This window comes from Lepidothrix coronata, unplaced genomic scaffold (genome assembly GCF_001604755.1).
Source record: "Lepidothrix coronata isolate B3197 unplaced genomic scaffold, Lepidothrix_coronata-1.0 Scaffold33, whole genome shotgun sequence".
Classification (NCBI taxonomy): Eukaryota; Metazoa; Chordata; class Aves; order Passeriformes; family Pipridae; genus Lepidothrix; species Lepidothrix coronata.
Window position 1 is genome coordinate 5748037 of NW_016690213.1, and position 14852 is coordinate 5762888.

The 14852-nt window shown below is 37.4% G+C and overlaps 1 protein-coding gene and 1 non-coding gene across 3 annotated transcripts in view; both read left to right on the forward strand.

The window, feature by feature from the left end:
• The window catches only part of PRKCE (protein kinase C epsilon), a 288770-nt gene that overhangs the window by 163137 nt on the left and 110781 nt on the right, over positions 1-14852 (forward strand). For both annotated transcript variants that reach the window (XM_017811754.1, XM_017811753.1), the window contains exons 3-4: positions 12444-12603; positions 13745-13779. In XM_017811754.1, the coding sequence (XP_017667243.1) occupies positions 12444-12603; positions 13745-13779 (195 nt within the window). The remainder of the gene's footprint in view (positions 1-12443; positions 12604-13744; positions 13780-14852) is intronic.
• TRNAK-CUU lies at positions 5474-5545 on the forward strand. Its single transcript has one exon. It is a non-coding gene; the product is annotated as a tRNA-Lys (tRNA).

A 14852-nucleotide genomic window follows, 5' to 3' on the forward strand; every position in this document is an offset into this window, starting at 1 on the left:
GTTCTTTAAATATTGGAAGATTTCCATTGAAATCCATGGCAGAGTGAATATGCTCTTTCATACAGTTGTATCCAGAAATGCTTTGATAAACTGAGGTCTGAAAGTAGTATGCTGATAATAAATCATATTAAGAACTTTGGGATTTACATAATATATCTATTACTGTTCTCTGCATGGAAATTTGTAGTAATATATTTTATGTCGAAATATATAGCTGTGAAAGCTGCTTTAATAGCACTGCTTGTGAGTCAGAGATGTTCTTAATAAAGCTTTTGTTGTGTGCATGGGGGGGTATCAGAATAAGGAAAATTCCTCCACGTTTGCAAGAAAGACAAGTGGAAGGAGGGAATGAGTTCTTTTGTTTGTGATTTTGGTCTCTTACAAATGATTGCAAGAACTGCCCACTTACGAAATGGGCAAGATGAGGCTGTTGGTAGAGGGTGACAGGATTATCATAATATTGTCCTTAGTAAAAAGTAAAAAACTAGAAAGTGCAATGACATATTGGAACACTGATGAAAATATGTTTTGGGTTGTATATTGGACCAAAAATGGAAAAATTGTGCAGATGTCATTTATTGGTGACAGCTGCATTGGAGAACAGTCCTTTCTAAGGTGATGCATAACACTAATGTCTTTCACTTGTTTTATTCAGTTCAAGAGTCGAGTTGTGAGACATGAAATCTAAAGGTTGATTACCTATAGATTCCTACACCCTCTATCCAAAAAGGAAAAGAATTATCTGTGCAGTTCAAATGAGGACCCTTTTACCTGTTTGATGCCATGCAGGCTCCTCTGCAGAGCAAAGGTATATCAAGAGTTTTTAGCTTGCAGAACTCATTTATAAAAGATGAAAGTGGCAAAATAAAAGGAGAAACACATTCAAAACTGCTTGAGATTGTATTAGAAAGTTTGATCTTTCTGTCAAGCTGCCTGACTGCCGTCCGTGAGGTGGCTCTCGAGGTTTCCTTGGTGCAGACCCAGGGCCTCAGGTTGCCATGGTGGGGCTGTCTCAGGGCACATTTCAATGACACTTTGATTCCCAACCATTCCTTCAGACTGGCCCAAAGTCTTCCAGATTTGATTTCCTGACTAAATGAAAAGCTGACAGAGAAAAGTTCAGATAGCAGTGGCAACCAAGATACTATGTTGCATTCTCTAACTCAAAAAATTACCAAACATCATGTCATAAGAAGAAGAAATAATTTAACAGTGGCTAGGTACTGTTTCTATGGACAGCCCTAAGTATCAGCTTACTTAAGAAAACAAAGCCTTTTATGTTATTTTGAAATAATAATAGTTTCTTATTTTGCTATTGAAATATTTCTTTCCCAACACTTAGTATTTTGAGTTTTTAGTAGTATTTTAAATTATTTGCCCAAGTAGACAAAGCTACTGTAGTTACAGTGAGAAAACCAGATATAAGGCACTCTGAAACTATTTGGCAAAGGGTGGCTATAAAGATGATTGTCTTATTTGTTATTTCTAATATTATGTCCTACTGCTTGGGTCAAATCCTGATCTGTTTATCAGAACCATTACAGTCTCATCGGTGGGCTTATCTACACAAAAGTACAGATATTTTGTGTCTTACTACTTTAATACTGTTGGGGGAGAGAAATAAATCCCAAATTTTAATTTTATTTTAATTTGTTGGAGAATAGTATTGTCATCACCTGAAAGTATGAGGAAAAAAAGTCTGTAAATAAAATATTCATATATCACTTGTTATCCCTGCCCTTGGAACTCCCTCTGACCTTCATGAGCATCTTTTGAGCAAAGTATTGAGGATTCTGTGCTTTTTGCTTTATACTAAAATTAGTCAGACTAATTGGAAGGATTCTTCCTGCTTTGGGTAAAGGAGCTGCTATGCAATCTTGTCTAGCTTCCTCAGTTATTACATAGGTGCTGTGTGAGGTTTTCAGAATCTCAGTCAGTTCTGCAGTGGACTCCCTCTGCCCTGTGGAGGATACAAGGAAATAGTTGATGCTTTATTGAGAAACAAATGAAGAAAAATTTTAAAAAGCAAAAAGAATCACTTCTCCAAAGTAAACTTAGCGACGTTTGTGTAGTTCTCGTGTCTGCAATGGTGCCTTTTCCAATTATAGGTAAGATTTCATTGCCACTGTGAAGTACTCTGAAACCTGAGTCTGTGTAATGTGTATCACAAGCTTGAGCTTGGTGAGGGCTATAACCATTATAAACCAATGTTTTGAAAGCCCACTTCTCTGACCTGTGTAGATTATGTGCCATAGGTCTTTAACGTGGTTATATGGAATGACGAGATTTGAATATGGAAATTTTAAGTGCAAGTGAGCTTTGTTACATGCATTTCTAAGCTTGGATGGAAACCAGGTGTTACTATCAGGAGGGGATCTGGAAGTGGAATCAACAAAATAACTGTGAGATTTAGTATCTTAAGGCAGGAAGTGATTTTCATTCCCTCCTTTACCTTCAGATATCACAGTTTTTCTGCAGCTAGCATGTGACTGGGATATCCTCAGCGACATGTGTAGTTCAAAGCAGCTTCTGTCCTACTGTGGCCTGAGAATCATGCAAAACTTCTGCAGTCATCTTTTCTGTGACATCTTGCTGTGACTCTGGCCATCCCCAGCCCCTGTTCTTTTGCATGGTATACACAGGATAAGGGTTGCTTTGCTACAGGAACTTCAGTAGTTTCTGTGCTGGCAAAAACTTGCTTTTTACAGCCTGCTTGCCACAGTAGTGAAACAAGAGATACGAGTCTTGTGGAATTTCCCTCACTGAAGATTTTCAAGAGCCCTCAGCAAAAATGGAAGCTGAGGATGCCTGAAGTACGTGAGACCCTTCCCCACTGCAGGAGGGGGTCTCAGGAATCTCCTAGGTGCATCCCACTTAGGCTTCTGTTATTCCATGAGAAAGGAACAAAGCCAGTGTTCAAGAAATATTTAATAAACAACTTCTGAAAGACCAGAAACCCTACAAGTTTCTGTTTCATCATGCTCTATGTAGCTTTTGCTACTATTATAAAAAGACTGCTGAACTTCTCTGATCTATCGCAAACACGTGCTTAAAATAGTGTCATTCAGGATCTGTCTGGTTTAATAGTTACCTCTGGGAAAAGGGCTTTGTCCTGAAGTTTTTACAATGCTTGTTTTCCTTCTTAGCATCACAACACTGTTTCCTTTCCAGGGAACTGACAAAGGCCAGCAGCTCAGGTGTTGACCCTGCAGAGAGGTCAGCTGACCTTGCAGATACTTCCATAGCCTGGAGCTCTGTTAAAACAAGCATGCATGTGTACACCACTATGAAAGTTCATCTTCCACAGCAGCCCTGACTGTGGTGGTTTGACTCATTTTCCTTCTTTCCTTGAAGACAACCAAAGGCCAGTCTGTATGACCATGTGTCACTAAAATACCAACCACCACTGCTGCCATCACAAGTGGCTGGGTGTGCTCCAAGGAGCGCTCTGCAATCAAATTGCAAGACGTTTTTGTAGACTTGCAGCAGTAACAGTAGGGAGATCAAAACACAAGGAGAGCTTTTGGTCTAATCATAATGGCAATAATCTTATAATAATAATCTAATGGTGGTCTAGTGGTTAGGGTGCAGGACTCTCACCGCTGCGACCCAGGTTCGATTCCCAGCCCCCCGGGCAGATGGAGCTCGTCAGCCCTGTAAGGCAATCCATCTAAGAGAAGGTCACTCTAAACAAACCTACGTCCTGGGGACCTCACTGCCACTGTCCAAGCTTGCTCGGCCCCGGCAGATGAACCTCAGGATTAAAGGGTGGGCTCAGTTCAGCGCACGCTGTGTCTCACCTAAAAAATCCACTGCGCAGGCTCAAAGGGTTAATGACCTTTCCCAAATCTTCGCTCGCGAAGACTGGCCATTATTTTTTACATATGCATTTATGTATATAATATATGTAATTTCTTCATTCAAAAGATTGTAGGTAAGTAGTTGACTTAATATATTGAGATATTTCACCTTGTTAACCTGTCAGGACTTAACACTAACAGTGCTAACACCAGGCTACTAAAACTGCTCATTACTAACACTGTAACAACATAAACTAAGTATTATTGACACAAACTAAATTAGTTTTCTGCCTTTAAGTTTATCAAGTCAAGTTATGGCACAAAAACTGCTCTACATTTTATAAATTATTACTTTACATTACTAGTTAGGACAAGAAGAGATCCATTATATTTTGTGGAGTAATCTTTTTCTCCTGAATAATAGCTTTAGTATTCACCATATGTAGAATGCATTTCCACTTCTCTAATTTCAATTGCAGATTTATTGACATAAGGGCATTGTGTTTAGAGTGAGGCTGTTTGTTCCTCCTGAAAGATAACACTGAAAGACTGAAATAACCTTAGATAGTGTTGATTTTTTTTTGATCCTGTTGTCTGTGACATCTCTTTTTCAACTGAAAAAGCTCTAAAGTCTGTCTTGTGGAAAAAGTTTTGGAAGTTGAAATTTTATTTTAAAAACCTTGAGATCGTAAATTGGCTTTTCAGAAAACCTGTCACATAGCAAAAACTTCCCTGTGGTATTTCTAGCAATATAACTTCTTTTGTCAAATAAAATGTAATGTGAAAATTGTAGTTACAAGTTCTTTATTTTAGAATACCATATTTCTTAAAATCATTAATGTTAAATACCACAATAAAGAAATTGAGAGGAAGTAGGCGGAATGTGTCTCTGATTTGCTTACTTTGTGCATCTGACAGCTGTTTAACTATAGGAGTTGCTATATGCACCCTTCAAAATGAGGTCAGTACCTCTGGCATCTGTGTAAGATCCCAGGAGTCTAAAAAATGGACCCCATACTTATATCCATCCCCTACCAGTTGTGCAGTTCCTATAAAACAGAATTCTGTTCACGAAGTACTAGATTTATTAAAACACGCTGTATGATCATCTGAAGATGACTGTGTGTAATTCCTGCGAATAGCTTGAGCTTGGGTGAGTTGTCACTAATTCTGTGGGCATTGTGGAGATTGAGAGTAGAAACTTGTGAGGGCTAATCTTGAAGCGTTTCTTAAGGAAAGTCACAAAGTCATTTAAAAGAAAATTTTGTCTGAGCGGGTATGAGAACTAATCCTCCCTCTCCACAGCCTCTGCTGTGGCCAAGTGGATGGGCAGCAGCTGGGGCAGCAGTGGTACTTCCCCTGGTTGCTTCAGGTACCAGGCTTTGTGCTCCTGGTTTTGAACACTTGGTCCAAATTATTGCCAGACAGCAAGATTAGGACATTTCTGAAAACTAAATAGGACTTCTCGGTGTGCTGAAATTGCAATTGGACCTACAGTATTTCTGGGACACTTCAGTACTTCTGGACATTATATCCTCCTTTATTAAGTGTATTGAATGTGAAAGAGTTTCTCTTTGAAAAGATGTTGGGAGTTACCATTGTCTCTTTAGCCTTGAGGCAGATTATGAATGTGTTTGTGATAATAATTAAGCATGTAGAGAAAGTGTGAGGAGTCTCTGGTGGTCTAGTGGTTAGGATGCAGCACTCTTACCTCTGCGGCCCGGGTTCGATTCCCGGTCAGGGAAAAAACTCCCCCGGGCAGATGGAGCTCGTGAGCCCTGCAAGACTATCCATCTAAGAGAAGGTCACTCTAAACAAACCTACGTCCTGAGGACCTCACTGCCACTGTCCAAGCTTGCTCGGCCCCGGCAGATGAACCTCAGGATTAAAGGGTGGGCTCAGTTCAGCGCACGCTGGGTCTCACCTAAAAAATCCACTGCGCAGGCTCGAAGGGTTAATGACCTTTCCCAAATCTTCGCTCGCGAACACTGGCCATACAGAGAAAGTGTGAATCATATATTCATTTGATAGCATTATAGTGTTATTGGTGTTTTGGTTTGAGCTCTTTTTTAAGAAAAAGGAAAGTAAAAGAAGCCCTTCAAAAAAAATATGTACCTGTCACAACCTAAATCTATTTTATCTATGTGCATGTGAAGGGAAATTTTTAAATATATAGAGGCAGAATCTCTTTTTTAGAGAAGAATTAAACCATTCAAAGATAAGCACGTGTTTGAAGGCAAAAAATTTTGAGCCTGAGCCCATGCTACAAAGCCACCCACCGTATTTGGTCTTGATATATTTTAAAATTTATTCTTCAATGCATTCAGTAAATAGCTCATGTTACAGACATGTCTAGACACATATCTCTTCTAAAACTCACTCATTCCGTGAGCATTTTTTCATTTCTTTCATCGTCTTTGTTTTCTTTAACAATATAGTGTTATCTAAGGATCTGATTCTTCTCCTCTTAAACAAGAAATTTCCTGTCAGCTTTCCTAAAGAAAGCAGATTCGAGATATAATAAGCAAAATGTGTATGTTTATTCCTTGTTTAAGAAGTAGTCTGGAAATTTAATACTTCCAGAAAAAGGCGTAGAAAAATTGCATATTCTTTCTATGACTGTGGTAAACTATCCACTTGACTTCTGTGTTCATAAGTAACAGCTTTATGAAATTATATTGTTGCATTTACCTTACTATTTTTTCTCTCAAAGGTACGACAGTATTTTGTTGCATATATTACTACTAAGCAAGGCTTTTTTAAAAGAAATGAGATAGAAGTGTAAATATATGGGGTAGGGGGTTTTTTGCCTTTTTTTTTTTCCTTTAAAGTAGATTAAAGTCTTAAAGGCAAAATCCTGTAATGATTTCTGCCTGGAGACATTTTGAGGACAGAATATATGCTTCTACTAGCAGCCCAAAATAGAGGTTGGGAGTAATCCTTTGAAACTTAATTTTGGTGCATAATGATCTGGTTACAGTCCATCCTGAATCCTGAGAAGTCCTGGACATTGTTCCTGCCCCGTCTCACTTTCCAACATGTCTTTAGGCAAATTACCTCTTCTGCCTCAATCAATATCCTTCCTCCATTTAGAAATCATAGGCTTCTAAAATAAAAGCTGTTTCAATACATACATACTGGTTAAAGTGGTTAGGTTTAAATATGATACAAGAGCTCGTCATTTTAATCTTCAGCAATAAAACATCACTCATTACAATCATTGTTCTGTTGCATTTATTTTTCGGTAAGGCTGAGTTGTAATTATTAAGGATTGCTGTTAAACCAGCTGGTTTTTCTAGATGCTGCTTCTGAGTTCTGGAAGACAGCAATGTGAAGACACCTAAGAGATGCCCAGGCTGAAAAGCCCCTTGTGCCAGAAGTGCCATGGAGGCATCAGCGTCCTGTTGCATGGGGTTACCTGGCAGCTTCACCAATTGCTGCAAGTTTTACTGTCATACATGGCCTATACTTCAGGTTTGATGGGGCACTAGCCATTTTACTAAAGCTTTTTTTTTTTCCTTCTCCAAACACTGTGACAGTTTGATACCAATCACCTCCAGATTAAGGGAAGGGCTCAGCATGTCCCTTTCCGGAACTCAGCATCCTTGGCAATAAAAAATGTTTAAAACCCCTTCTATATCTGTAAGCTCTCTCACTCTTTTTCTGCCGTGTTTTTTGCATTTTTTTGCTTGTCAGAATTCTGTAAGTACTCTCAACATAGAAGATCAGCCATGGAAATGGCTATAAACAGGATAATTCTGTCTGTTGCAGTTGGAGCTCCACACTGAGCCCTTCTCATCTGTGCTGAAACCATGTTAATATGAAACAAGACCTGACATGTTTGGGCCTTTGTTATTCGGTGTATAGGTCTTTTTCTTCCTATCTTGGCTCCTTTGAGGATTGCTGAGCATTATGTGTCACTTTCCTATCTTTTAAGTTATAACTTCTAAGTTATGACTTATAATTTGTACTGAATGGATACTGCATGATGAACAGCATTAAATGTAGTTCCAGACAGTTCATTTAAGGCTCCATTTTGCAAGTATTTATGAATTTTTTTGCAATTTTTCGTGCCAGATACTTCTGACTTCTATAACGCTTTCCTTAGAGCCTGGAGTTAAGCCTGCAAGTCTTTTGAGTCTTTGAAATTGTAGGCATTATGTTTGTATGTACATATGAATACATGAAAGCAATTATATACTACTGTTTTCCAAATAACTAAGAGTTACTCTTGGCTGCAGTGAAAAGAAGTAGTGGCATTAATTTGTATGGTTTTGAGACAAAATTAGTTCTAAATTTTCCAGTTCTCAAGTACCATCATATAAAGCCTAAACTCAATGTATTGCATTGACAGCATTCTCCATGAACACTTGGAAATTATCATCATTTCTTACTCCATCTACTGAAAATTAAAATTAAAGAAATGCATTTAAAAAGGATAAACTGAATGATGTAGAGGACAGAAGGACTTAAAATCAAAAGAGGGAACAGAATGTTCATTACATAAAGAAATGGCCTTTACTGAGGAAACGATAACCCTCTGTGACTATTTAGTAAAAATACTGAGAAGAAATTGTTTGTATTGAAAGTCGCTTATAGACTGACTATGACAAATCCGCTTAATTTAACTCCTCTGCTAAGAATAGAAATGCCTTGCACAGTGTGCAGTATCCTAATGGTATTTTCTAGAATCTACTATATACCACTGTAAGGCTTTTTCTCTTTAAAATATATTTAAAAGGCCAGTTTTGTTTGGGATGCTAGTATTTTCTAAAGTATGTCTTGAAAACACTAGTTGGCAGTATCACACAGGTGTTGGGGATTTTCCCAAGTACTCCCTGCTTTCTAGTAGAATTTACTGATCTTTGCTTTCCTGCTTGTAAACAATGAGAAAAGTTTGGGGAGAGCAGTGTAGCTCCCTTTCTAAGTAGATGTCTTCAGAAAGTTAAATGAGCATGTCTGGTGTGGCTGTTTGGTATAGAATAAATGGATTTTAATTTAAATATAGACTATTGTTAGTTCTAATAGAAATAAGTGGTTCAGAACCCTGGATATGAGCCAGCACAGATGTGATCATATGCTTCTGAGTCACCTGGGACAGTTACTGCCTGGTTTTATGCCCGTGGCCCACAACAGCAGTGTGAATCATAGAATTGTTAAGGTTGGAAAAGACCTTTGAGATCATCAAGTCCAACTCTTAACCCAGTACTGACATGTTCAGCACTAAACCGTGTCCTTAAGTGGTTTTTGAACATATTCAGGTGTGGTGACTCAACCATTTCCTGGGCAGCCTGTTCCAATGCCTAACCACCCTTTCAGTAAAGAATTTTTCCTAATATCCAGTCTAAAATTGTGCAAGACATGGCAGTGTTTTACTTGAGGACTCTGGAAAAGCATTGTTTATGTGTTTTTCTTGGGTGGCGGTGAACAAGCCTGCTGAACTTAGTGCTAACTGAATGTAAAACTCATGGTGAGTTAATTCCTCTTGTGACTTGCTCTGCTGTGATGGAAGGCTGATGTCCATTCATCCCGTGATCAGTCATGCACGGTAATGTCAGATACTTGTTTAACCTGGAGAAAAGAAGCCTGAGAGAAGACCTGACTGCTCCCTACAACTACCTGAAAGGAGGTTGTAGTGGTATGGGGGTTGTTCTCTTCTCCCAAGTAACAAGTGATAGAACAAGAGGAAATGATATCAAGTTGTGTCAGGGGAGGTTTAGGTTGGAAAAATTTCTTCACAAAAAAGGGTAGTCAAGCATTAGAATAGGCTGCTTAGGGAAGTGGTGGAGTCAGCATCCCTAGAGATATTTAAAAGACATGTAGATATGGCACTCAGGGTCATGGTTTAGTGGTAGACTTGGCAGTGCTGGGTTAATGGTTGGTCTTGTGATCTTTGAGATCTTTTCCAATTGTAACAGTTCCATGATTCTATCATTCTGTACTACTCCAAGCCTTCTAAAGGAGTACTACTGCCACCTGATGAGGGGAATCTGCGCAGGCTGTAGTGAGAGGTGAGGTGGAGGCAGTCACTGCTCCTGAGCATCAGTTCATCTGTGCTTTTCGACTCTTAAGTCAGAACACGGTGCACGGGATTTGGCCAAGTGCTAGTCTTTAGTGATGAAAGAGCAATAGTAGGCTGACTGCCTGCTATTCCCATTGGGGGAACTGGATAATAGACCTCCAACATTATCCAAGACCAAGAAAACTACATTTCCCTGAGCTGTTAAAGCATTCTTCACATACACGGAGATACTTTTTGTATGGAAGTGATATTGATAATCGAAGCCTGCCATTTAATCTGATCATTTCAGATGTATTACTTATATCTGTTTTCAAGTCAGTGCATTTCTGAAAGTCACTTTTTTGTTGTTTTGTTTAAACTGTAAGTATTAGAAGTGCAAGTGGAATCTCATTAAAGTATTAAATATAGAACTGAAAGTAATGCAGTAAAATCAGTTTTAAGACTTTGTTGGTAGAAACAAAACAAACAAACAAAAACCCCCCAATGTCATGATACTGTGTTTATATAGCCAACGCAAGATCAGGGTTTTTCATGCTCTGTGAGATTACAGGTGCTTTATCTGTGAAGAATTGCAATTAAGATGAAGAAAGGAGAAAAATGGTATTGTAGACTGATTATCATATCAAGAGTGAACTGTGCACTGTCAGAACATCTTGTTCATTTCATATAAGCAGATAACTTTTTAGGAACCCTTTCCAGAAGAGTTGGATTTTAACTTTCTCACATCCTGGCTGCGCATACTTTAGCAAATTCTACAATCTGAATGATAACCAAAAGAACAGTTCTGTGTTAATATAGAATTATTTCCCATAATAATAGCTTTTAAAAGATTTCCAGCAGCTTTGTCATGTCAATAAATTGTTCATATATGAGTCTTTGGTAGGATTTCCAGATACTTATTGCATGTTCTTTGAGGAAGACAATCTTTCTCTTGAGGAGCTGTGATATTTATTAAACATCAGAGTTTTGCTTAATATTTAAAAATAAACATAACTGAGAACATAAAAATAAGTATCATTTGTAACTATTTGGTATTTCTTATCTCTTTATCTATGGGTGACCTAGAACCATTGCTTTTTGATTGTTCTTCAGCATAAATAAAAGGGATAGCTTTGTGTATGAGTCAGTGTTTATTTACTGAGAGCTCACTTTAGTAATGCCATTCTGGCCATCCCACAGATGGGAAATCTTATGGTGAAAACCCACTCTGAGTGTGAAGTTTTTGTAAGACGCATGTGGAGCTTTGGCTCTTTAGTGTATAAATGAATTTGCTGGTGTCATGGGGTTTAGTCCTTGCTCTGCAGTGAGAGACATTGATCTTGATTTGCTCATCTGTGCTCTGTATTTTCCCAGGATATCCATCCTTAATTGGCTTAATTTAAGATCATTTTCTAGAAATTCCTAGATCAATACCTTTTAATTTTACAAGCCTCAAAAATAGGATTTATTTCAATGATTGTAAAAGAATTTGAAACCTTTATAGATTGAGTTGTTCTCTGACTTTGAATTTTCTACGTGCTATTATTAAGTACTGTTCTGTTGCTTGGACAGCTCAGTCGTGCACAGAAAAGCTTGCAACAGACCAAAGTTGGTATTTTTAGGCCATTGTAGTGATTCATGGTAGCTGAATTTCAAAGAATGACAAGTGTTAACTACAGATCAAAGAGTTATATGCACTGAAGTATTGAGTGCATAGATTCAGTTGGCAATGGATGACTGAATGTGGTCCCCTCCAAATCTGATGTGCTAGTTTGCCAAGACGTGAGTGGCTCAGGGAATGTTTGTAAAATCTGTCTTTCATTAACAATTGTGTAGTATTCTTCATTGCTAATTCATCCTCAGCTTTTGCTTAATGCATACAGAATACTATGACGGGCTTAGTGATACTTTTCAGAATAAAATTTTAGGGAAAAAGACTCAATGCACTCTGAAGAATTTTTTCCAAATATTTTCATTCTGAGATATATCAACTTCATTTTGTACTTCCTCTGCTATTAGATCTCATGTGCAATTAGAACAGGACTTGGTTGAGAGGAACAACTTCCTTCCCTGGAACATTTGACATGTATTAGTATCAAAGTGGATTATTAGAGCCTGAAGTTCAGATCTTAATCACAAATTCTACTAAATAGTCAGTTCTGGATAGAATTTTTTGTTCTGCTTGGTAGTATGTATTTGTATTCAGCTTTCTTTCACTTGTGTCAGCACTTTCTGAGTGTACAGGGACTAGGGAACGTTGAGATCCTTTTTTTCCATGAAGATCAAATGAGATGAAAGTCTGAGCTGTTTGAAGAATCTAACTGTGTAATTACTGTTAAGAGGTTGTCAGTGTGCTCAATAGTGATAAAGTGTAGATTTACTCCCAGCTTAGCGTGAATTTACAGATAAAGGTTTAGAAGAAATAGAAGTCCACCTACTAAGCAGTAGAAACCTTTACCCTTTATTAATTGTTGCTAAAAATGAAAAAAAAAAATACTCGCTACTTAACAAAGTTATCTTGCACTGCTAGTTAGAGAGGATTATTTTTATTTTTGGAGAATATCTAATTATGCATTGCATTTGAGCTTCCCCGTACCTGTGTGTGACACAACCGGCGCTTATTGTTTTTCCCTCTGTTTCAGCACCCAAAGACAATGAAGAACGTGTGTTCCGGGAACGGATGCGCCCCCGAAAGCGCCAGGGTGCTGTGCGACGCCGAGTACATCAGGTTAATGGGCACAAGTTTATGGCCACCTATCTTAGACAACCAACATACTGTTCGCACTGCAGAGATTTTATATGGTATGAAGCGACTTTGCTTTCTTTGCAGCTTTGAATTGAGGAGTTAACATACCTTCATGTTTTGCTGAAGTGAAAATGGCAGAGGGTAGTAGTTCTTTTCCTCTTCATTGTGACATTAAGCTGTCATCAGTTTTCCAGGTGATGATAGAAGACTGTTAAACTTCCATCACATGGAATTAGAATTTATTGTATTTGTGTTCTTTCTCTTCTGAGCCACAAAGTTCCATGTTTCCCTATCTAGTGCACACTAGAAATTCTGTGTAGACAGCCAGTCTAGTATTATGTCTGTGCCTAAGTGTAGATTTATATCTAATATTAGATCTTTACATTTTGTCAAGATGACAGAATTCTTAATTAGATGCTTAAGTAACATCATCTTCCTCCTAGGTAATGCCAAGCTCCTGTACATCCTACTGAAGTTAATGTAATATAGGAATATTAAAGTTCTAATGATCCAGGGATTTGGGTGCTCAGTGTACAGTGTGTTTATTATTACAATTTACATCAAGAACTCCCTTTTAGAAATTATTTACATTAGTTTTGAGCACGTGCAATTTTCAGATAGGGAAAAGTGGTGGAGACATTGTTTTCAGTTATTTTTCAGAAAATCTTGATGTTTTCCAAAGTGATCTAGAGATACAGATTTATACATAACGTCTTATGTGATCTATAACTAATATTTCTTAAAAATGGGTAATGAATCAGTCTTTCTTAATGTAAAACAATGTGAATTGTGCATGAACTCTACATTCCTCTAAAAAGTGTCTGGAGGTTAGGCTTTTTGATAGCTAAGGTGATTTCAAGCAATAATATTGACAAATGCAATCTTCTGTCTATTTACAGACCTGCTTGATGACGATTTACCATTTTGTCCCCTTTCCATGTACCCTTGCCTTTGTTTCACTAAAGTAAATGTGTCTTCTGACTTCCTTCTCGACCTGCCATCCTACCTGTTACCTCTTAGCAGCTGAAATGTCATTCCTACTTTGAACTCATGCAGTCCAGGCATGCAGTTATCAGATGATTGGTTATGAGAAGCTATTCTTTAAACTTGTGCATGTCCAGTGAAGAGAGGAAAAGGATGTATTCATTTTAAAAAATATTTCCTTTTCATTTTCTAAAGCACTGTTTTATCTTTCAGGGGGGTAATAGGAAAACAGGGATACCAATGTCAAGGTAAGAGAAAATCAACAGGGGGAGAGTTTAAATATATTTATTATGTTATAATGTATAAGTACTAAGATATTTTTATCAGGCATCACATATTTACAATGCCAGGAATTTAACACAAGATGATCAGAATAAGTTTGTCTCGACAAATACACAATGCTTACACCAAGTCACAGTAAAATTTTTCAAAACCATTGGTCTTGGGCATCATATAGTAAGTAGGGGCTCAGCTAACAATCCTGAACATCAGATCCTAGATATCTCTTAATGCATATTCATCTAAGGGAACATATCTGCAGATGTTGGCTTCTTCATTTTCCAAGTCTTGCGTTTTAAAATTGTGAGTTCTTTATTCTGCTTAAGATTCTTTGTTTAAAAATTCCAGGTATTTTCAAAGACTGTAATTAAATAGATGAGATAATTATAGAGGTCATCATTAGAGAAGCTTATAGCAAAGCCTACAGAAGTGCTTAATTTTCAACTCACATTTTTCAACTCAATTTCTTGTACTCTTACTTTTTTATGCAATCACCTCTTGGGATGATATTTTACTATTCTTTCTCATCTAACGAGACGAGAAACAATCAAGTTAGTGATGATTTTTCAGTTACAAAAGGGTTGAGGGAATCTCATTGTAACTAAATAAATGCAATTTTTTTTTACTGTTTTACATGATAGAATAAGAATTACTGTATTAACACACAGCGGTGGTACCTTGACTTCTGATTTTTTTTTTTCTTACAGCAGTGACCAAAACTGGAGAAAGTGAAATACATTCCTTTACAATGAGGTCTTTTACTTTAGTTAATGACCTTGAATTCTACAGTATGATAGACCTTGTAATTGTTAATCTTATCTGTCAAATCTGCAAAAGTTATTCATTGATTAAGTAATCAGATGTATATTGACAAAGCATTTTGCCTCCTGAAACCTTTTACTGTTATCAACTTATGATAATATGTTACAGAAAGAATGTTTGACTTTTTTTTCCTTTTCTTTTGACTTTTACAATGAGTTGTCTTTATGTCTATTTTCCTCTGGAAGCTTCTTATACAGGAATTCTGCCACTGTGTCTCATA